Source organism: Chelonia mydas, chromosome 6, assembly GCF_015237465.2.
Source record: "Chelonia mydas isolate rCheMyd1 chromosome 6, rCheMyd1.pri.v2, whole genome shotgun sequence".
Classification (NCBI taxonomy): domain Eukaryota; kingdom Metazoa; phylum Chordata; order Testudines; family Cheloniidae; genus Chelonia; species Chelonia mydas.
This window is the reverse complement of record NC_051246.2, coordinates 58,935,664-58,958,897: the sequence shown is the minus strand read 5'-3', so window position 1 is coordinate 58,958,897 and position 23,234 is coordinate 58,935,664. Positions and strand designations below refer to the sequence as shown.

Below are 23,234 nucleotides of genomic sequence, written 5' to 3'. Positions count from 1 at the left end.
AAGAAAACAACACTTGCCTTGCTGAGCCACAGCTGATCACAGCCAGGAGAAAGCAGTAATTTCCTCTTACTCCCACCCCCTAATTTGCATCAGAGCTGGGGTTGTTCTATGATGCAGCACATGCAAATGCCTGTTCTGCTCCCCACACCAGCTGGTCACTGTTTCCACTTCTCTCCCCTCCCCCACCCCAAGTTGCAATCAATACAGCAGAGAGCAAGCCATGTGTGCACCACAGGTGGTTAGGAAGCCAGCTCATACAGCTGCTCTTGATCACCACAGCCCACTGCAGGAAATTCAAGCTAGCTGAGTGGGAGCACGGCAGCAAGTCTCAGAGCCCAGGTCTACCAACTCTGGCTCTCAGGGCTCATGCTGCAGTGCAAAAAACAGCTATGCAGAAATTTGCTCTTGGGCTCTGAAATCCACCCCACTCCCTGGGCTTCAGAGCCCAAACATCGACACGGCTACTTTTAGTAATGTATTGTGAGCTCAAGTCTGTAGACTTGAGCTCTGAGACTTAATAATGTGGGTTTTAAAACAGTGTAAAACAAATCCTGTCAGACCAGGAGCAGCACAATTATAAGTCACCACTAGCCACATGATCTATCTTTTAGCCAAGTGCTGACTGACCAGCTAGAGGTCAGAGGAGGAGCTGCCTTGGGGAAAGAACCTAAGACTGGGACTGGATGTTGCAATGCATTGAAGGGGATCAGCACTTGTGTCCTACTCCCTTAGAGCTCTAGAAATATAGATGCTGCTGCACAGATCACAAGACAAGATGGGATCCCTAGTCTAGAAAGCTGCAATAAAAGCAGTTGCAATAGATGAAGGTCATGAGGCTTCAATAGGTAGTAAAGACAGAGACCCATCAGACTACAGGTTCTGGCCTGCTTCAAGGACAGAATGGATTCCCATACAGAGATTAGCTATTAACCCACTTACTCCCAAACTGAAAGTGTAGAAGAGTTTGATATGCAAAAGCAATCCTGTATGGTCTTGGGGAAGGGGACGGGAAATGAAGCAAGTGGACTGGGACAGGACAGCAGCAGGATAGAGTTGTAGGGACCCGCAGTGTGGGAGGCAGGGTAGTTGGAAGGGAGCAGGCATGTGCACACAGCCAAGGAGGACTATGGACAGATACTCCATAGAAGAAACCCAGCCAGCTCAGAAGGGAGGAAGAGCTACCATGTCTGGGAGCCGCTACCACCAACAGCCTTGCCAGGTGCAGGTTGGGATGGTTGCATTAGGTCTGCTAGTGAGTAACACGGTTGCCCCAAACCTCACGGTTTATATAAGCACCACCCACCATATCTGCCCAACTACTGCTCAAGTCCAAGCACCCACATAGTCTGTTACACACACACAGATGGACGCTACAGAGTTAGTTTTTCCACTTGCAAGGAACTAAAATACACACTAAAAAGCCCAATTCACTAATTCTCTACATTTCAACAGGGGGAGAAGAAAGGGAGTTTAAGTCCTGATTCAAGCCCTGATGCTGCACCATTAGAATCCATGGGAGCTTTGCTGTGGACTTCAGTGAGCATAAGATGAAGTACCTGAAGAACTGTCCTCCAGAGGAACCACCTTCCTTCACTGCTCTTGTTCTCTGATAAAAAACAAGCCTGGGGCAGACTGTCTCACTTGCTATTCTCACTCAGCTCTTCGAATGAGCCAAACCCTGACACATGCAGCTCATTCCCTAAATGTAAATGGCAGCACATGGAGAGAGCTCATGAGCAGTGGGTAACCAGGACTGACTACATCAACAGGGGCCCAAAATGGAGTGTTTCAGCCGTGGGTGGAATAAAGGGGATTTGCTGGCTGCATGGACTTGCCCGTGTCCAGATGAGGACCACAAGTTGGGTTTGGTACTTCTGACAGTACCCGTGGGTGAAAAAATAAGGAACTTCCTAGTCCTTGGATACATGGTGCTGCTGGGCCTGGCAGGCACATCGGGACAGACTGCGTATGGTGTTGAGGCCCTGACTGCATTGCCTGCACGTACTTTCCCAGCCTGGTTATGTCAAGGGCTCCCAGCCCCAAACCAGATAAGATGAGGAATGCATTGCAGGTCTTTGTCCCAATACCAACCCTTGTGTCTCTTGAAGGCTTATAGGGAAATGAAACTTACTGCATCTTGCTGGAAATAGATGAGTAGCCCGGCAGCAACCTGAGCTAGGAGGATCAGCAGGAGACAGGTGATGTACTAGAAAAACAAACAGAAGAGAAGGTGTTAGCTCTGCTGGCTCCCCAAGCAAGTCTACATCTATGGGCAGCAGCCTCAGTAGGGCTCATGGCAAATCCTGACAATATAGGCCTTTCATACAGGAGTAAGCAGCATTCAGTCTGGAGATTCCTGGCTGATCATGAAAATGAAGAGCTAACAGAACTAGCTAGAGTTAGTGGCCCAATACACTTCAGCCATGGCCTGCAGCACTACCTCTACCACTAAGCTAGCTGCTGGGCCTGGGGAGAAGCAGACTCCACAGCGGGGAGATGAGCCAGTCTGGTAGGTAGGAGAGCCCCAATTACAGTGTCCGCATGTGACAGAACATGATGGTGCTCAGACCACTCCCATCCTCCACATGGCTTTTGACAGAAGTTGCTCTTGACACCACATTGAGGGGTGGCTATGTGGCACAGCCTTGGACATTCTCCTCAGCAGATGTGCTCAGAAGGAGCAGGAGCTCCAGGGATTTTTTTTAAAGTCAGTTTTACCAATCCGTGGAATAGAGGAGACTTCACAGTGAGCCATTTGGAAGAGCCAGAGTAAGGCAGCAAGGAGAGATTCCTAGTGGGACATCTTAAGCTTTCTGCATTTACCACCAGAACTCAGCTCTGCTAGGAGACTGAGGCCCATTTGGGGTTCACTACTCTGTGACAGGCCCAACACACAAAACACCTCACACACTAGTGTCATGATATTTGTTTAAAAGGTTACATAATATATTGTTAGAAATCTAACACCACTGGTCATTAGGGTCACTCAAATGTTTGCACTAACTCTTGGTGAAAGTATAGATATCCTCCAATATGTCTTGGAGATGGTGCATAAACAAAGGTGACAAAACTGGTTTCTTTTATATAGAGGGGGAAGGGTGAGGGGCAGATTTCCTGTCCAGAAAGAGGACTCTGACCTGCTGCCTCCAGGTCAACCAGTGGCTAACCCTCCTGCAGCTTTGTAAGAGAGGGTGACCCTAACCAGCCCTGTATTCGCACCTTACACACTACTGTAATAATCTTTGTACAAAATGAGCCTTGGGAGGTATCATTTGAAAACTGATAACTCACTGATCATTAATATTCCTGTGTATGTACACTGATTTAATTCTAGCATATATCCATAACTCTTATGACTAAAGTGTTTTTAAACCAGGCACATCAGGGGGAGTTGGTAAGCAGGTCTGCCTCAGACAAAGGAATGTGTATTTGATTCTCTGACCAACCGGCTCTTCAGGCAAAGACATATTACATAAACAAAGCTGTTTGCTAACAAACAGTGGAAGGAAGAGCATGGAGTTTCCTTCCCCACCTGCTCCATGTCACCCTCCTCACAGCTCGAATAAAACTATATTAAGGGGTAACCCTCAGAAGAATCCTTTTCAAAGTTTACAGGGCTATAAAGATGCGGGGGCTGAACCTCAGGTGATAAGCAATTAAATCAACTGATTGTATACAAACTTATGGTGTTATAAAAAAGGTACAGAGTGAGGTCTTTTCTGAAACCTAGTGACACACTGGTGATCAATATCATTTGAAATATATGCATTAACACTGAGGAAATATGGATACTTAGTGACATCATGCTTTAAAATCTGTTCCCAAATAGGAGAGAAGGCAGCTGTTTACCTGTCTCCTATGTAAATTAAGCATGGTGGAATCAAAACAGTGGAAGCCCCATTTATACACAGGAGGATGGGAAGTTCACAAGGGAAAAAACAGCATGAGGGCATCCTGCCTCTTGAAACAAAAGCATCGAACTTTGGAAGATATTAAAAAAAAAAAAAAAAAAAAAAAAAGACAGAAGCCATCTTTGGCATCCCTCACAGACACAAGGAAACAGTTCTTGCAAGATAAAGATGGGTCCTTCAATCAAGTGGGGGTTGAAGTCCCTGGGAACTGAGAAAAACCATCTCAAACAAAGCCTGTACCTTGCTCCATGTAAGTTATAGATTTTTAGATGTGTTTTCTCCCTTTTATTTTCTTGTAACACTTTCTAACTGTATTCCTTTTACTTGGCATCACTTAACCTATGTCCTATTGTTAATATACACCGAACCCTCGCTAGAACACGGCATTTGGGTCCACGCGCGGTAACGCATGAACACGGGGACCACATTATAGCGGAGACTGTGTTAAAATGAATTGCAAGTAAAGTAATTAAATTTGGGATCCATGGCTGCAACCACATTATATGTGAATTTGCGCTATATAGACACACATTCTAGCGAGGGTCCAGTGTATTTGTTTTATTTGTACTATAAAGCAACTTAGTGCTGTGTTCGAAGGGAAGAGTGTATTCACCCCTGTAAGTTAATAAGCTGTGATGTGATTTTGGGTCTTTAAAAGGAAAAAATACATACATTTATCTGAGCCGTCCAGGAGAAGGCTGGGCATTGCACAGCACAATATTGTGCGGTAGTTTTTTTTGGGGGGGGAAGGGGAGGGAGGAACTGGGGTCACATTCCTGGTTGTAACCAAGGCCAGTGGAAGCCAGAGTGGGTCTGTAGACAGGCTGCGCGGGACAGAGCTGGCTACACAGCATCCAGACATTCAAGGGTGTGGCCTGCATGCTTGTGAGCTACAGCTGTGAGCTACAGCAGCAAAGCACTGTAAGGCACCTAGGATTACAGGAAAGCGGAGACAACCCCTTACTAGCCTGCAGGGCCGTTCTTTGGCACATGCAGCATATGTGGCTGCGTAGGGCACCTGGAAATTTGGGGCACCACCGGGACAGCCCGTAAGAACAGGTCAGCTCCCGCACACCCAACGCATGCTGCAGTCTCCTTAGGCAGGGGCCGTATTCACGGAGCCAAATGTGCCAGCGTGGCACATTCTGAGTGAGGGAGACGGTACGGGGGTCTCTGCGGGGAACTGTAATTCTCAACCACCATGAGGTAGGCCGGGCAGCTTGGTATCCTTTGCTGCCTTGTCCCTCCCCACAACCCCACTCCAGCCTGCTGCAGCATCTGCTGCGTAGAAAGCTCAGTGTGTGTCAGCAATGGGGGGAGGTTCTTCTGGGGGTCCACGGGTGGGGGCGGTGGCTGTACCCCAAGTCTGGCATAGGGGCACCAGTTTAATACTACTGCATAGGGATCCATAAATCCTAAGGGCAGCCCTGCTAGCCTGGATCGTACCCCACATCCCATTACACCTGCACTGCAACAGGAAGCAAGTCTTCTCCTCACACCCACCCCCTTTATCCATCTCTGCTGGCACATAGCCTTGTTCTCTCAGGGCTGCAAGGAGGATGGAGAGGTCACAGAGGACATTTCTTTTCTGCATAATTGGTTACTGAGATGTGGAGAGAAAAAAAAAAAATGTATACACTGCAGAGAAGGTAGTCAAGATGGGAAACTAAAGCCCCAACCAGTCTGAGGCTGCCCTGCTGATGGTTCCAGTCCCCAGACACTGACTCACTCCTGCATCACTCTCAGCAAGGAGACCACTGAGCCAGGGAGAAGCAGAGGACAGGGGCATAACCAGAAGAGAAGTTGGGAACGTGGAGTAAAGGCAGCAGTGATTCACTCACCAGACCCAAGAGGCATCGGACCTCATTGACTGCTCCAACACAGCCCAGGAACCCCATCAGCATGGTGACGGCCCCAACTCCAATGAGGATGTATGCACCGACCTTTAGCGATTCAGATGAGGTCTCTGTGGGAGACAGGGAGGAGAAGAGTCAGCCATCAAACAAGCACTTACTGTCAAGCGTTTTGATTAGTGCCTGCACAAGCATTAAAGGCCCAAACCCATGGCTGCAGGAGGGTTGACAGGGGCACAAGGCAGAAACCTGAACAGAAAAGTTTGTCTGTGGGTATAAAGGTTGCCTCCCTTCCCCCAAATGCTCTTGAACCTGCAGTCACTCATTCAGCCTGTTTGTAAATCTCAGTAAAAGACTAGTCACATCTTAGCTTCTTGTCTCACTTATAATTCCCTGACTCTGTTAATGGAGGACTGACCAGAGAGCAGACACTGGTACTCCTAGAGATGGGACAGGAGCGCACACACGCCCTTTTTACCTCATCACTATTTCCCAAATTCTTAATATTCAATAACTGAATGTTGGGGGAAGTTCTACCCCTTTCCCTACCTAAGTACTCTCTCTTTCATCAGCCTTTTCACATTAACAATCCAACTTTATAAACACTCTTGTCCAGTTTCCTCTCTCCAGTTTCTTCTCATCTGTTTGCAGGAAAAGAATACTATGAAGGACCAGATGACTAAATGCTCCTTTCCATGTGAGTGTAAGAGAGAGACTATAAGTTGGACTCCCAACTGGCTTGCAGGTGTTGGCTGGCCAAGGTAGGAGGTATTTGAGTTACTTGACAATTTGAATGTAATGCTCTGATGCCAGTTGCCAGCCAGCGCTGTATAAAGGAGTGCAAGGATCAATTATTCCAGATTTAATACAGATCATGCCTAATTGTAGCTCCTCTTGCACATCCCATTGGCAGTCCTTGCACTTTCCTGGAATGGATGCTGCCCCCTTGCCTCCATTTATATTAAACCCAATTTGGAAGGTGTAGCCTTATGGGGAAGGGCTCAGCTGCTATTTCAGTTTTCACTTCCTTCCCAACCATCCTTAAATAGCAATTGCGGAAGCTACAGAACAGAGGCTTGCATTTATGCTGGTCATAGAAGGACTATTCCTTGGAGACTGCCCACCCCTACAGAGAGGTGGGGGGGAGGTAAAAAGCAGGTTTAACCACCTCATAAGGAGCCTCACCGTGCCCGAGAAAGACATTTAGCAACACATGAGTTTCAGGATGTTGGGGAATTCTGTATGTCGTGTGACCAGTAAGGGAGGTTACATGACTTACAGAGCTTGGTGGTGCCTCTCCTAGATTGGGAGTCCCAGCAAACAAATCTGCTTTAAAAATCAAGTCTAGGTCCAGGACAGCTTCAGAGTTTTCCCTTCCCAAACCTCCCCCACCCTTAACACAGCTGTAACACATACCCAACTGGCACTGGAAACACATTCCACTAGAATGTTCTGGGAGGAAGGCAGGTAACCACGAAGGCCAGAGTCATTCATTGGAATAGCCTGAGCCAGCTCTTAATCCAGACTGGCAGACAATCCCACACCATATATTATCAAGAACATTAGCACACTCCCTGCCCTCTCTCCACACACCCACCCACCCACCCCCAAACCAAAAAAAAAACCCAACAGCTTTGGGACTGGATGCATCAAGACATCACATCTCGGCCCTGTGACTGGACAGGTTTGCCTTGCAGGGTGAAGTGTTTATGGGAGTAACCCTAAATCAAAGTCCAAGCTCACACTCATGCATGTTAGCAGAGAGCTCCACAAATCCCCTATAGCAATGCAGGCACGATTGGGGCTTTTGAACACTTGTTGAACAGCTTTACTGCTAGGAAGCAATTGATGGGCCATTTCCACATTAAAAATTTAAAAAAAAAAAAAAAAAAGTTATTTCCAACCCCAGAGCCAAAGTCTTCAAAAGATCCCAGGCTCCTTGCTTGCAGCATCTTGGCTCTCCAAGGAAGGCTCTGCAGACTCTACTGGCAGGAGATTCCTGCTTTCCATTCCCCCTTGCTCCATGTCTTCCCCTGTTCTGGGCAGGCAGCCAAAAGGAGAACAGGGACACGTAGGCCCCTTTGGCAGGATGCTGGAATGCCCTGCTGTGCAGAATTCTTCCCCAGTCTCTGGTAGGATTACTAAAAGCAGAGGGGAGGAAGAAAGAAGTACAGGAAAGAGGGGAGTAGGGCAGAGAAAGAACTTAGCTTGGAAATCTCAAGGAAGGAAGCCTAAAGCCCTGTGGTGCACATTCAGCAGAGATTAAGGGTAAAATGGGAAAACAACAGAGCAAAGACACGGAAAGACTCTGAGGCCAAGCAGAGCAAAGTGCAGCGAGTCAAGTCAATGTGTCCCACACATTTTGTTAGTTTTAGGAGGGTGGTGAAGCACTGGAATGGGTTACCAAGGCCGGTGGTGGAATCTCCATCCTTAGAGGATTTTAAGGCCTGGCTTGACAAAGCCCTGGCTGGGATGATTTAGCTGGGGTTGGTCCTGCTTTGAGCAGGGGGTTGGACTCCTCCAACCCTAATCTTCTGTGATTCAATGGTGCTGTGCCAACAGAGGTTTGAATCAGACTTATGGTGTCATCCAGTTTAATAGGAACAGGTGTCTCCTTCTGGAATGCTGCAAGTAGACAGGCCCTGAGCAAACCCCTATGGCTGCAAGTGTAAAGGGATGCATCTCCATTCACAACCTCATTGCTGTAGCCCCCTGAGGATTCTTCCCCTTGTAGAGGATGAAGTAGCAACCCAGATGCTGCAGTAAAATCATACAAGCATCAATGATTTGGGGCTGTTCTAGCATTTAGTGAAGGGGAGGGGGATGGAACCCTATAACCAGGTCACATTTTCCTGGAAGCCTCCTCATGGTGTCCAAATCGTACATCTCTACAGATTCACGGCACATGGCTGGGTAGCCAATGCCACCTGCAGTCATCACTGGATAGCGAGTTGGATGCAGCATGGCAGCTACTGCTACTCCTCACTCCCAGGAATAAAGTTGAACCATGGTAGATTGTGTGCAAGGCTAGGCTCACACCACAGCCTTGATCAACAATCCTGGAGATGTGGGAAGTGCTTATTTTTTATTGTATTTTTATTTCATAATACTTTAAATACAAGAGAGCCACAAACAAATGACCTCTGTTGTGGGTGACAATTACCAACTAACCAAAAGCCCTTTAAATCCCACCCAGGTTTGGTTAAGCTAGTTCAATTTTTGGGCTGGCACAGAATGCATTGACCCCACTGAACAGGCCCAGGTCACCTTTCCTGACTGGTTATTTGTGAGTGAGGAGATTACTACTATACATGCAGGGGGCTGTGGACTTTGGGCTAGAAGGTGGGTTTAAGAACTGTGAGGAAAAAAAGCTCCAATTAAGAATTAAATAAGAGTCCCAGTTAACCAAAATTAACGTATGTATGTGTAATCCATTGCATTTCAGCAAACAGCTTGAGAATCAGCTGCTCCTTTTGCTGTCTCCCAAGACCCATATCCTCTGTGGATTAACTATTTCAGGCAGAAGCTGTCTCGCTGCACAGCTCTGGGCACACTGAAAGTGACTAGATAAAGTAAGAACACATTTGAACTGGGGGCCTGGCAAGTAGCAATGGTCCAGCCACATGGCTTGTAATGTATTTATCTGGAGCTTATGTCTGGGAACAGCTCTGGGATTTCTCAAGAGCTTTTATTTAGAAGTAGTTTCTCTTAATGGGGCACACTTTAAGGTCACTTTCCCTGGACTGATCCAACAGCCCCTCTAAACAAGTTCATTAACTACTGATGTTCTTCTAAAAGCCAGCCAGAAGCCAGTCTTTGCTTAGAACGATGTTCCTTGGCTGCGCTGCTATACTGTAGAAGTCCCACCCATGCCTTTGTATTTAAAGAGCTAAAACACACAGAGGGACAGATCTCCCACAGGATATAAATCAGAAGATAAAAGGAAGGAGAATGAATCATGGCCTTACGCAGAACTGAAATAAAACTGCTTTTGTCGACTAAGATCCACACTCCAAAGCCCAGGATCACAGCACCCAGGATCTGAAAAAAGCAAGAAGAGTGAAAGTCACTAATTAAAAAACAAACAGAACAAAAAAACCAAAACAGGGAGTGGGGGACTGGTGGCTAAGAACTAAACATCCCACTGTTCCCACCCTTCCTCCCATCACACACCCTTCCCCACGATCAAGCAAGATTAAACAGTCACTCCCGGAAGAAGTAGTCCCAGCTAGCAGCACAGGCTCTAGGTTCTGCTGTTTGGAGATTATTCATGTAGTGCTTGAGTTCTACATAGTGCTGCAGGGGAGGAGAGCTGAACAGACAGTAAAAAGGCTCTTTGCTCTGAAAGGCTTGGAGTCTCAAGGCACAAGCTGTACAAGTACAGAGCAATGCTGTCCAGAAAGAGCAGCAAGAGGCAGGTATGTGTCATACACAGGTAGACCTTACAGGAGCTTTTGGACAGAGCCTTGCTGCTTGATCCAGGGTTGTGTTTTCACAGGGATGGGGTACCTTGCGATAGGGACCCTCCAAGGGAGCATGAGCTAGCTCAGCAGACATGCCAGACCTCTCATTTGAGACTTGGGCCCACAGATGCAAAGCATCAAATGCAGAAATCAGTGCTGCCGAGCTCAGGCTCCTATGAGTAACATGCACAACCAGAAAGTTCATCTCCAAGGAACAAAGCTACAAGCTATGGTGCATGCGGGTGGCAGCTGAGCCCCTGGAATGGGGCCAAGATGTGACAGGGAAACTGAACAGACAACACTCCCCTGGCATCAGCCAGCTGACAACCTCTGGGGATAGCACAGACTAGAAAGGGCTGGTTGTTCCAGAGAGAAGCAGCAGCAGCCCATCCCCAACTACGACACAGCCTGCCTGGGGTAAGGATTAGTAGTAGCACTTTTCTGTAGCTGTGTGTTCCTGATGAGAGGCTAAAGAGGCACCAGATTGACTGAGAGTTACATTTTGTTACATGCACACAGCTTCCCTGGCCCTCATACTGAGACAGAACCCTCACTTTACATACCTACCTTGTACCACAGCATCTTTTATATTGGATTAATTCTAACAGCGAATTCTTCAGTGCCCAGATACCCCATTCAGCATCGCAACCCCACTGCACAAGTGGAGGGCAGGGTCCCTATGCCTTCAAAGCAGCACACAGATCAGTCTTTCCTTCATTTGTTTAACTGAAAAAGGCACACTCAGAACACAGGTTTGCAGCTGTGATCTGAAGCACAAGGGAAGGAGACTCAGGGAAAAATAGAGAGGTGGTTCCAGATGGCAGGAGCTGCCGAGAAGGCTCTTGAACCAAACAGTGACTTCAGGATGGGACGGAGAAGGCCAGACGAGCCAAGAGGGGAAGATGCAGATTGTGGACCAGCTGGAGCACGTTCACAGAGGTTTGTAGAAACAAGGGAAATGAGAAGCTAGCTCCTGAAGTTTCCCTTGCCATATGTTTTGAAGACTGTTGTAACTTTACAGTCCTTGCCAATGCCACAAAATGTGTCTGCTCCTCATACCAGCTGGTATGGAATTGGACTAATTACACCCCACAAGAATCTGCCTTCTATTTCCTTGCTTAGGGGACAGCAATGCATGGCCGGGAGGGGTGCTTGGTAGCTGTGCTGGTGGCAGATGACCAAAAAGGATAAGAAACACACCAACCAAGTTAGAACAGAATTAAGTGGCAAATAAGTTACATGCAGACAAGGGAGAGAGTGAAAGAAATTGCATCTCAGTGGTGGAAAGCTTGCAAAGGCTATACACTGTAAGGGGCAGGAGGACTGGATCTTGTAGTGTGCATTAGTGCCCACCCTTATCTTAAGCTGGACTGTGTTTAGCCCAATACTGGAAAAATGCCATACTGGCCCTCTTCCTGTGGGCCTGAGCACACTGCAGTATCCCAGGGCAGAGTTGGACAGCAGATCAAGGCAGGGAGTCAGCTAAAATGCAAGAGAGAGAGAGGGATGTAGGAAAATCTCGGCTAACATGGCATTCCTAGGGACTGATGAATTTAACCCATAGTTTCTCAAAAATATTCAAGACAAAAATATGTGATCACTGCTCCATTAGGAAGTCATACGCAGCCAGGATCTTGAGGTGTCACCTGTGTTCTACTGTTAGTGACAAAAAACAGAACTTCTGCTAAGTTATGTTCCTGGGAAGCTATTTGTTATGAGGCACTGGGACCATCCATAATCTCTGTTCACTCTGCTCTTCGCTCTAATCTGCAAATCTTGTGCTTGCCAGAAGCTGCTGTAGAAAAAAGGGAAGGGCAGGGGAAAGAGGAGAAAGGAAAAAGACAGGCTGTCTTGTGACTGCACTGCTGTCCCCTAACTGAGAGGATTTCAGATCCCCTCCATGTCCATGCCAGTCCACGGAGCACAGCTAGTAGGGTTACTCCTTCCACTAGCTCCAGTTCAACATCTCTCTATTCAGTCTGCGGGTGGGAAGTGCCGAGCTCCCATGGTGCGAACTGCAGTGATCAGTGAATTGCAATGGATTAAGCAATGGTGTCCCCTACAAGCCTGTTCCCTACAAGAGGGGACAGGATTCTAGCCAGGGCTCCTGATAGAGTGAAAAGTGTCAGCCTTGCTACCCAGCACTGAAAATAAACTCACTTCAGCGACACACCAAACCACGCCTACTGGAAAGTGACCATTATGGCCTCACACCATACTTCCCTGAGAGGGATAATTACAGGGCCCAGCTCAGTGCTATCTTGGGATAACAGTGTGGTGTGTCAAGATGGACTGAGGTCATGTTCTGCCGAACAGACCAACTAGTCTGAGGGTTGATGTTCAACTTTTGAGTTTTGTTCAAGGGGACTTTGTGCCTCACTCACATAAATGTTCAGAGGAGGGCAGGGCAGAGAACTGTGCAGTGCCGTGGAAACACCTCCTCTATTCCCCACACGTCTCAGTACCCCATCCTCATAGGGTCTACGTTGCATAGGCCTGCAAATGGCACAGGGTTCCAATAAGGCTGAAGTTATGGTCCTGCAACATGGACAGCATGTCTGTTTGACTGAGGCTGGAACCCCACACACACACTGGAATCATGAACTCCAAATTGAAAGCAGCAGCAGCCACCGCAGACACTTGCTCAGCTTACTTGGTTCAGAGATGAAGCTAGATGACTAAAGTAGGTGGTCTCCCCTTGACTGCAAGTCTACTCTTCACTATCCACTGCATTAAAAAAGCCACAGCCAGAGAGCAACATACCACTATATACAGACTCAGCCTTTCCCCACTCAGCCCCACAATGCCATCGCCACTTAGCCTTAGCTCTGAAGCACTCAGACTTTTGTCTTTCCCATTTGCTGTAAGGAGAAGTAGAGAAAGCAGGAAGCATAGGTGAATTCTCTCTATTCAGTGGAGCTTTGTGACCTGCCTTGGCTGCTCAGGTCTCCAGCCCCCCTCCCCCCGCACCACAACACATCCTTCCTGGTCTCCCTAGGGCTTCTTCAATTCGCTATGGCTTTATCACCTAGTACTGGACAGGTGTCATTTCAGTGTCTAAACAGCAGCCAAAATTGCATAGTATTCCCCTAATGTTTTAGGGATCACCTTCTGATAGGACCAGAGAGCTCATTTCAACCAGGCAAGGACTCTAGGTTAGAGGCCTTGACCATGAAACCAGAACAAGGAAATATTCCTTCCTTTGGTCCTTTCTAGATAGCAGACAGCAAATGGGAGCTCAGAGCCCCAGGACCTGGAGACCTTTGCCACCCAGTTAAAGCCCTACAGTGGTTGAGACCTGTAACTTCATAATTTCATGCACACGCTCAGACTTCATAGGGGAAATCCAAACACACTGACAATCCCTGGATTTGAGAATAGTTTTGACATGGACATGTTCATAGCATTGGTTCCTCCAGCCCCAGGTCAGTAGGATGGAGGTGCCAATCACATGGCTGCAGCTGACAGGTTAAATGGACCACAAAAGTCAGTCATCATAGGTATTAACATGCAAGTTCTCCACAGGCATGGGCATTTCCTGTTGCCACTGCTGATCTGCAGAATGACCAACCACTTGAGCTTTACACCCCAAATCCATCCTGGCTGGAACCAAACCCACCCCAGCATGTGCCTGTCATTTCAGGTTGAGGGCAGTCACCTGTTATTCACTAGCCTCAGCTGGACAGAGAAAAGTCTCTGGGACTATGAGCCCCTGCTACTCCCAGAAGCAGCACTCAGCACCCTTGATAGGGCTGCCCAAGCATAAAAGAAAGCTGGGTCCATTCACTTGAGTATTCACAGTGGATCCAGCTCACTGTGATTCATGCTTTGTGTAAGGCAAAAAATCTCCATCCAGTCCTTGAGTTACTCTAAGGGAAAAGCCTCCAGCTGCCACATGTTGCCTCTTGGGCACATTGAGCATTAATGCAAGTCCCCTCTTCCCACCAACATGCACCCACATGGCAACAGCTTAGGTAGAAGTCTGCTCTGAATCCTTGTGTTAAGGAGAGCATCACTCTCAAATGGAGGCCACTTCTAGAGGTACACAGTAGCTTTGGGATACTGTCTCATCTCCTCCCCCCTCGCCACCTCCACTGCAGAGTGGGACAAATTGCTGGCGGTACTGCTTGGCTCTTCTGCTTCAGAGCTGACCCCAGAGTGAATACGCCTCTAGATGGTGGGGGTAACATCTTTACTACTTACGTGGGGCCCTCAATGGAGCCTGCCTGGCCCAGGGAGGAATGTGCAGGCCTCATTTGGTCAATACCCCTCCCAACTCATTGTCCCTAGTTCAGCACTGCGGCCCAGCTTTCCATTGCGCAGAGGCCTGGTGCTAAGTCAAACAACAGCCTTTGTTTGAAAGGTCACAGGAGAAGAAGCAGATGACAGTTGCCCAGAGAACAGCTGCTTCCCATCACCTGCAGCCAGCCAGCGGAGGCCCAAGGTCCCCGAGAACCCTGCTGCAGAATTCCAGCACCAGCTACTCCTCCCCTCACCATCTTTTGACCTCTTTCCATACAAAATGTGGGAAAATACTTTGCAGTTTGTGCATCAATTTGAAGGAGCAGCTTGGCTCTGCCCCTTCCTCCCTCCCCCTGCCAACTTAGAGCTGTCCCATGGGGGCTCCCCAGGAACACTGGTTTGCTGGCTGGGAAGGGGAAGTGTGGGGGGCGGGGGGGAGAAGGGGGCAATGAGGAGAGGGTGTGGAATAAAGAGACTTTGCAATCTGCACTCAAAAACACTGCAGCAGTAGCAGCAAGGGAAAGAGAAGCAGGGTTATTATAGGGCAAGACAGCACTGCAGGCTATTGTAAGACACATGCAGCCTCTCCTGTTGGAGAGAACCATCTCCATAGGAATGGTAAGCAGGGCTCCTGGAGTGCAGGTTATTTGTGGCCAAGAATCCTCCCACAGCTCCCCCAACCCCCATGAAGAGACCCTGAAACAAATAAGTGAGGGGAGGGGGGGAACCCACATTAATCCCCTATTTTCCTACTCGCACCTTTTTGAGACTGTTACACTGAATACACAAAATGCCCCAATCCCTGTAACCAGGATAATAGTCCCAGAGTATCTCTCACTACCTCTCCCCATGATGCGGGGGGGGGGGGGGGGGGCGGGCTCTGTCCCCTCCCCAAGTTGCTATTCTTGCTGAACGCAAACCAGAACCTGCCTAAAAAGTGGCTGAAAGTCACAAATCTCTTAATAACTTTAGGGTCCCTCTGGACCCCAGCTCACCCCATCCATGCCCAGAGGAGTAGGGGGTTGTAAAGGATAGTTTACGGTGTGATACAACAAACAGGGTAAGGGAGCAACAAAATCCTAACTCACCCCTTCAGAACTGATAGGCAATTACAGATAAGCCTGGGAACAAGTGTGCACTGGCAGAAGGGCCAGATACAATCCTGTAGGGCTTCCTCTACCACCACCATATCCCCCCCCCCCCCCCCGCGACTAACCTAGACTAAAGCCAGTCCCCTCAAAGCTCTGATGGCCCTTTAAGACTCTCCCTGTGTATACTAAGAACATCATGACCTTTGGTCCCTGGCATTCTTTATTTGGAATCCTGGCTACTCCGAGAGGGAAGCAACAGAAACACATGGCAGGGAAAGAGCTAGCATAGCAAACTGAGGGAAACCAGATCCAGATGTGTCCCAGTTGCAACATCAAGGCCAGCACTCCAGGAGGCTGCAGCATAGCACAGCTTGAGGCACGACAGTGTGTGGGGTAGAGGAGTAAAGCCACACTCAGAGGATAAGCTCGGAAAGCAAAGCTCTCCTTTTACCAGGCTTCTCGGTCATACACATTCAGCAATATTGAGAGAAACGGGCAGAGTTTAACCATCACAGGAAAACTGGGGAAAGCGGGAGTCTGAAGCTAGGTCTACACTAAAGTTAGATCAACCCAGCTATGTTGCTCAGGAGCACCTGGGGGGGGGGGGGGGGGGGGAGAGGGAGGAAGAAGTGGTGCTCAGCATCCACAGGCAGTGCCTCCCCAAATCAATTCCCCCCCCCCCCCCCACATTCCCAGGATCTTCTGCCTGCCAGCAGGCCCTGCAACTCAGTGCCTCCCCCTCTCCCTGCACTCCCACCCATGGCAATTAAATTAACTGTTTCCTGCAGGAGCCTGGGAGGGAGGAGCAAGGACATGGCTCGCTCAGGGGAGGGGGTGGAATGAGGCGGGACGAGATGGGGTAGAGTGGGGGCTGAGCACCCTCTAGTACATTGGCAAGTTGGTGCCTATGCTCAAGAGAGTGTGAAGAATCTACACCCCAAGCAACATAGTTAAGCCAACCTAACCCCCAGCATAGACAGCACTAGATCAGAACAATTCTTCTGTCAACCTAGCTACCACCTCTCAGGGAGGTGGATTAACTAGAGCGATGGGAGAATCCCTCCCATCACTGTCGTGAGTGTCTACACTGAAGCAAGAGAGTGGTGCAGCTGTGCTGCTACAGCATTTCTAGAGAAGACAGCCTGAGGCTTCCCTGCCCTAGTGGTTTAGTAGAAAGAGCCTGAGGCATAAGGCCTTGTACCAGAGGCCTGAACTAAAGTAGTGGTCAAAGCTTTGGCCTCAGGCCTCTGACTCAGGCTCTTTCTACTACAAGCGGCACCACAGAGAGAAAGAAACACAGAGACAAGAGAACAATCCTAGTGTGAATTCTACAATTTAGATCAGCCTGTGGAGAGCATTAAAGGGCACAGATATCCCAGCCATTAAACCAAACATCAGAGGAGATTTGTGGGGAAGAGCTGTGATTGAAGGAGAAGTTGGGGCCAAACTCTCAGGTGACTATATGCCAGACACAGAGCCTCCCATCCTCACCCAAACCAAAGTGAGCCAGCACCAATAAAGGATTCTGAAGCAGCTCACACTGGGTCCTCCTCCCCAAATCCAATCCTCCTCACCCCACCAGGCAAGCCTGCACCAAGACCCTCAAAAATTCCACTTCAAATGGAAAACTTGGGACTGATTCAGCTTTCTCAAAATCAAAACCAGCCACTAGGACTTGAAATGAAGTTATGATAGTTCTGTGACACCTGCCTGATTAGCCTATTTAGAAGAGGAGGATTGCAATGGACTCTGCAGGTTTTGTGGCTTCACTGCTCTGTAGCAACCCTGTTGCTGCTGCTCCAGATGTGGCAGAAAAAGAAATGCAATAATGGCAAATTTCCAGGGAAGCAAAGTAGGCCCACCTTCCCCTCCTTCCCCTTTCCATTGACAGAGGAGACTGTAGGTACTAGACACAGCAATCTGTCTACTTCAGGCAGGGGAGGGGATGGGAGTGTCTATAGCTGGAAGCCACATAAAACCACAAGGGGCATCAGGGTCAATGACGTTGATCTTTCCCTACCAAAAAGTGGCCGGAGTTTTGGAGTGGGCACCTATACTAAATTTTAGTTTAAGTCTGAAGTCTAAAGGTCACTTAATGGTCCACATCGGAGGCTAGATATAGTCCTTTCTGCCCACCCCCTAATTCAAAGCTACTAATTTACTCAAGCCCTCCCACAGAGGCACAAAAATACTTACAAAGAAGAGGAGGTTGAAAAGGAAGAGAAAATACTTGGTGACTTTCAAACAGTTGGATCCCATCTTCCTTCACTTCCAGGATCTAAAAGGGAAAAAACAAACAAAGACAACAATCCACATGTCAGTATATAGCCTCTAGACAGCATTAAAGGGGCACTGGTCATCACTAGAGATAGCTTAGCCACCATTTTGCCAGATATATAGCTACATAATAGCTGGTTCTGTAGAGATCATGCTTGGGCCAGCTGGATGAAGGGTTCTCCTTACGGTCCGAGAAGAGGGTGGGACCAGACTGACCACCACTGACAAAGTGCCACCTTTGTGGAAGTTTCCTGGATGGTGACAGAGGGCCTACAATGCAATTCTGTCAGTCACAGAAGGGATGTAACCAGCTCGGAGCCTGATAATTCCATCACTATTTATATGTAGTCAGCTGAGGCTCCAACTCCATATCCACAGAGGACACCGCTAAGCTTTGAAATGAATCTTGTCCGGCTCTTTCTGTATGCCCATTCTACCTTACTCCCCCACAACTCTTCCTTTCTCCCTGTGGGCCTGTAGACAGTCAAAAAAAGGGGTCAAGAGCCTAGTTTGAAAGATCATGTCAAAAGGGTCTTTTCCAAAAGAATTTCTAGGAATTATTTTGGGGCAGCTCCGTGGCTGGCATGTTCTACAGAGGTCAGACTAGATGATCAGAGTGGTCCCTTCTGGCCTTGGAATTTGTGTCATGCCAGCCTTGTACAACCCTACCCAGTAGCCAGTCACCTGTGTGACTATGAGAACCCTTAGTCATACAGGACAATACAAACCACAAGCTGTGCAATTCAGCAGCATCTGAATGAATGTCTTTGCTCAGGGACCCTTAAAAGATGGGCAGTCAAACCTGTCACAAGGATGTGCCTGCAAAAGCACCTTTCTATTTTCACTATAAGGGGATGACAAGCCTCAGGATGTCAGTACCAGTAGCGCAGGCTCCAGCACCTCAGGCAGCAGTTTGATGATGCAGGCCAGAGTAGTACAGACAACACAAGAGTGAGGGCAAGAGGCATTTGATGACCACACCACAACGTGTGTAGTCTGGTTTTCAGAGGATCACAGAAAGAATGTGTTGGAGATTATGTTTGGGAGACACCAGACTGGTAAGAGAATCCTGTGAAACATTTCCACTATTTGTCCTGTGTACTGAGAGACATTGCAGAGCCATAATTCTTTGCCACAGACCAATGCAGCTTCACTATACCTGAAACAAGTTTTATAATATCTGTCTGTCCAATTAACATGAACACGCAGCAGAATATTCTGCTGGGTGGGGGAAGAGAGAGAGAGAGGCCAGTGCATGAGCATCACATATTGGTGCAAGGAGAGGCTAGCCCATCCCAGTAACGCTTTTGGAGACTATCCTACTGCAGACAGATGTAGACAGAGTGAAGGGAGTTCAGAAGAGAGCTGGAGGGATTGAGTTAGTTTCTCTTATTTCATCCTAGAAAGGCATACCTTGGTTGAGTGACTGATATTTAAAGAGGAAGATTTCCCACATCTCAGAGCTCTGTTCTTTCCTTTCCAAAATAAGGATAGCTTCTGGGGAGAATGTGAAAAGCTAGCTGCTTAGCACAGTTTAGAATGTTTGAGCTGCTCACTCAACAAGGACTGATGTCTCTTTAAAAGGACATAAGTAACCCACAGGAAGGATGAGACTGGGGTAAAGCATCACTCCAATTAAACAGCCAACCCACAAAAACTAGGACATCAGCAGAGAGCTTTCTGGCTCTGGGTTTGTTCAGCAACAATCACTGGAAGCCAGTGTGTTATTTTGTTTCAGTCCAAAGCTTTTGGCTAATCCTATTAAATATTTAGGTTAATTCTGAGCTAAACTGGAATGTAGGTTTCATTCTAATTGGCTAGTTTCCCCCACCAACCAGCAGTCACTTTTAGACTACAGGGAGGGAACACTGAACTCTAGCCACTGTGCAAGCAGTTATTACTGTCTTCAAGGCAGACACCAAGACTGAACTGGGTCCTAGGTTTGTAGCTGGACAGTAAGCAATGGGTAGGTATTTTCATATGACTGATGGGGAAGGGACAGTATTACAGTGAGTTTGTGACCAAGTCCCAGCTCCCAGTCACACTCCCAAAATACCCAGCTAAGGAGAAGTGACAAGCACAATAACATGTAGCACAGGCATTTTTGGGTGGGAAGAGTCACTGTGCATATGTCTACACTACAATTAGATACCCACAGCTGGCCCAGGCTTTGGGGCGGTTTCATTGCAGTGTAGACTTCTGGTCTTGGGCTTTAAGATTCTGTGAGATGGGAGGGTCCCAGACCTCAGGCTGCAACCCAAGCCCAGAAGTCCACACAGCAATGAAACAGCTCTGCAGCCTGAGCTCCAGGAGCCCAAGTCATCTGGCATGGACCAGCTGCAGGTTTTGAATTGCAATGTAGACATACCCTGGATAGGGAGTTGAATGGCCCCTCACTCACCAGAATATCCAAGCACCTCACAAACACTGCTAGGTTTATTCTCATAACCCCTATGGAGGTGACATATCCTGATTTTACACACTAGGCACAGAGGCACAAACAGATTAAGTGACTTGCCCAAGGTCATGCAGGGTACATGGTAGAGCCTTGTCCTAATACAGTGCCTTTAACCACAAAGGTCATCCATCCTTTCACTTTGGGAGAGATTAAGGCAGAAAGGACAAACAGGGTTGCCTGGGAAAAAGTTAGTCACCCTGATACACAAAGCCTGAAAGTTTCTAGTATTGGAATTACCAAACTATACACAGAGGCCAAGGTGATGAATTAACTCAGCATTACAGCCTTGCATGGGCATGTTGCTAAACAGCTAATCACACACACCTTATTTTGTTCATCTGTGAGCAGACTAACGAAGTTCACCTAGTCTAGTATTGCATCTCCAGCAGTGGCCAGTACCTTGCTCTAAAGCATGTGGTACAAGGACTGGCCTACTCCAGATACCAACATTTTGAACACCATCCCCCAAATACAGTAACATACACAGCTCTACTTTCTGGAGTTCTCTGGAACATACCAGCCACTCAATTCGGCTGCACAATGCCAAGAACAGAAGGTTAGGCTATACAGCAACTACCACATTACCATTTTATGCAAAGGTAGGTTTTGCCCCATGGATGCACTGGCTACAGCAGGAAGCCAGTTTTACACCAGAGTCTCCATGGTCTTCGAGTGACTGCCACACTGCCTCCAGGGGTTTGGCTTGTTTGCCTCTGCAGGACCAGCAAAGAAGCTGTTTGTTCCAAGTGAGTTTACCTGCAGCTCCAGAGGTTAGAGTTTTCCACTTACCCACAAAACACTACATTGTGCAACAGCGCAAGAGCCGCTTGCTTAGAATCTGGAAAGACCTCTACGTCATGGAGTCTCAGGGTGTGGTCGATGCCCCAGCCTGTACCCGGTCTCCTGGGAGTGACCCCTTCAGTGTGCCAGGCCACAAGGACCTACAGTTCTACAGGGGCTGGCCTGTGGCCTCCAGGATGCGGAGATTGGTCCTTCAGCACCAGTAATCCCCGTCTCTCTTCATGATTCCCCGCAGCAAATCCAGACTCCTGTGGGAGGCTTGTACCCTTCAGGGCATAATGCTCTCAGTGAGTACTTGCAGCAACACACTCAGCCTTTTCAAAACAAGTTAGCCATTTATTAGTCACCTGGCACACACAATCTGAAAGTCCTTAGGTTAGCAAAATCAGTTAAGGTAAGCCATACACCATCCTGGTCAAACCAGTGCCCCGTTGAGCCAGCCAAGCTATGATGGAGTCTGTCTCTGGTGATCTTCCCCATTTCCCCACTTTGTCCAGGGCTCCTGAGTCCCTCCAAAAAGTCCCCTTCTTTCAGTCACCTGACATCTTGTTCTCCAGCTCAATCCAAATCCTGCCTGCTGGAGTTTCCTGCTGTCATGTGATGATTGTTCAGTCATGGGGGCACATTTTGGTCTTGCTGGGACCCTCTGCTGATTTGGGTTACTTTGAGCCAGTTCTTTAATGACAGTATTCATTCCCCCCAGACAGCAAGGTCACACCCACACCCCCTCTCCTGCACCATTCCAAGAGCAGTGTTAACACTTTTTTACTCAGTAGGTAGCAATGCAATGTACAGAGGGAAACTGAGGCATGCCTATGCTTCATAAAAATATTGCCAAAACCTCCCATTTCATCACAACCTCTAGGAAGTAGTTCAGTTTTTACTGTCCTTTTTTTTTTTTTTTTTTTTTTAAATGTCTTGATTTCTGCCAAGACTAAGAACACTCTTGTTTGCATGAGGGATTGTACTTGGTGATGGGAAGCTATACAACAGCTCCTCACACTCTTTTAGCTCATGACACTATCATGAGCGAGGGGTGCGATTGCTGCAAACCCTGCAAGAGAGCGTCCTGTACACGTTCCTCAGCCAGTCTCAGTGGAGCTCTCAGGGAGCTAGCTCCCCAGACAGAGGTGGGGTATGCGTGTTGTGATTCTAGCTCTTTCCACTAGCTGAAATATAAAAGCCAAATACTGTAACCTGCTGCCCAAGCCAATAGGGATTTAGCATTAGGGATTTAGCATCAGTGTCCCCAGTAACGATTCACCTTTTATTCTTTGGGGTTCATGGCAGTTTTGCAGTGGACACTAGGCAGTCACATGACCACTTAGTTGTCTCCAGTGGGGCTCATGAGCGTCTCTTAATACTTAGGGCGGCACAGAGGGGCATGTTAAAGCACTTAACAAGGAGTTGTAAGAACAGAGTAAAGTAGGGGAGTATTCTTTCCCCACTTGAGATGGGGAGAGACACAGATTTGGGGAGGGACTTGATCACATAGCAAGGAGCATCTCCCACCCCCAGCACAGTATTTTTTAAACACACACACACACACACACTTTGATGCTAGAGCATTGGTACAGTCCTCTTGCTGTAGCTCTGGGCACCCAGTTTACAGCTCATAGCTGTAAGCAAAGAATTCAGAAAACAGTTCCCATCAAGGTGTTTATATCCAAAACATAAGAACTCCCTCCCCAAAATCCCAACATATAATAGAACACTTCAGAGAGCAGTTCCCTTACCCAATGAGGGTACTGGCTGAGAGAGACAGGCTTGGGCAAAGAGGCCTCTGTGCTTAAGGAACAAGTCTGTCCTTGCAAGGGCTTTTTCTGATCTTACTTCACAACCAAATCCCTGTATTGTCAACACTAAAGCCTTACCAAAAAAAATTTTTTTTAAAAAGGTCATGAGTCAGCACCAAGAGTCATGAGATTTGCTTAAGTATAAGTTTTTGACAATACTGAATTTTGGGATTTCTTGTTTGACCTGTTAGGGTTTGCTCAGATCATGTGCTGAAGATTTTCTCTGCAATTATGTGAGCTAAAAGCTTGCTTTAAAAAACGAACAATCCACCTCAAGAAAATCTGTTTTATTAGTCACTTGACTCCAAGAGTTGAGGCTTAAAGGAAAGGAACAGTCACAAG

The 23,234-nt window shown here is 47.8% G+C and overlaps 1 protein-coding gene across 6 annotated transcripts in view; it reads right to left on the bottom strand.

Annotated features, from left to right (window-relative positions):
• Positions 1-23,234, bottom strand: part of CD82 (CD82 molecule) — a 65,265-nt gene that overhangs the window by 14,877 nt on the left and 27,154 nt on the right. For 4 of the 6 annotated variants that reach the window (XM_007060722.4, XM_043548317.1, XM_043548316.1 and 1 more), the window contains 4 exons: positions 17,757-17,838; positions 9,733-9,805; positions 5,753-5,877; positions 2,132-2,206 (listed from right to left, as the gene is read on the bottom strand). In XM_007060722.4, coding sequence (XP_007060784.2) covers positions 2,132-2,206; positions 5,753-5,877; positions 9,733-9,805; positions 17,757-17,819 — 336 coding nt within the window. In that variant the 5' untranslated portion in view covers positions 17,820-17,838. Of the gene's footprint in view, positions 1-2,131; positions 2,207-5,752; positions 5,878-9,732; positions 9,806-17,756; positions 17,839-21,051; positions 21,058-21,258; positions 21,411-23,234 lie in introns of all 6 variants that reach the window. The other 2 variants (XM_037900097.2, XM_043548318.1) reach the window with 2 other exon arrangements.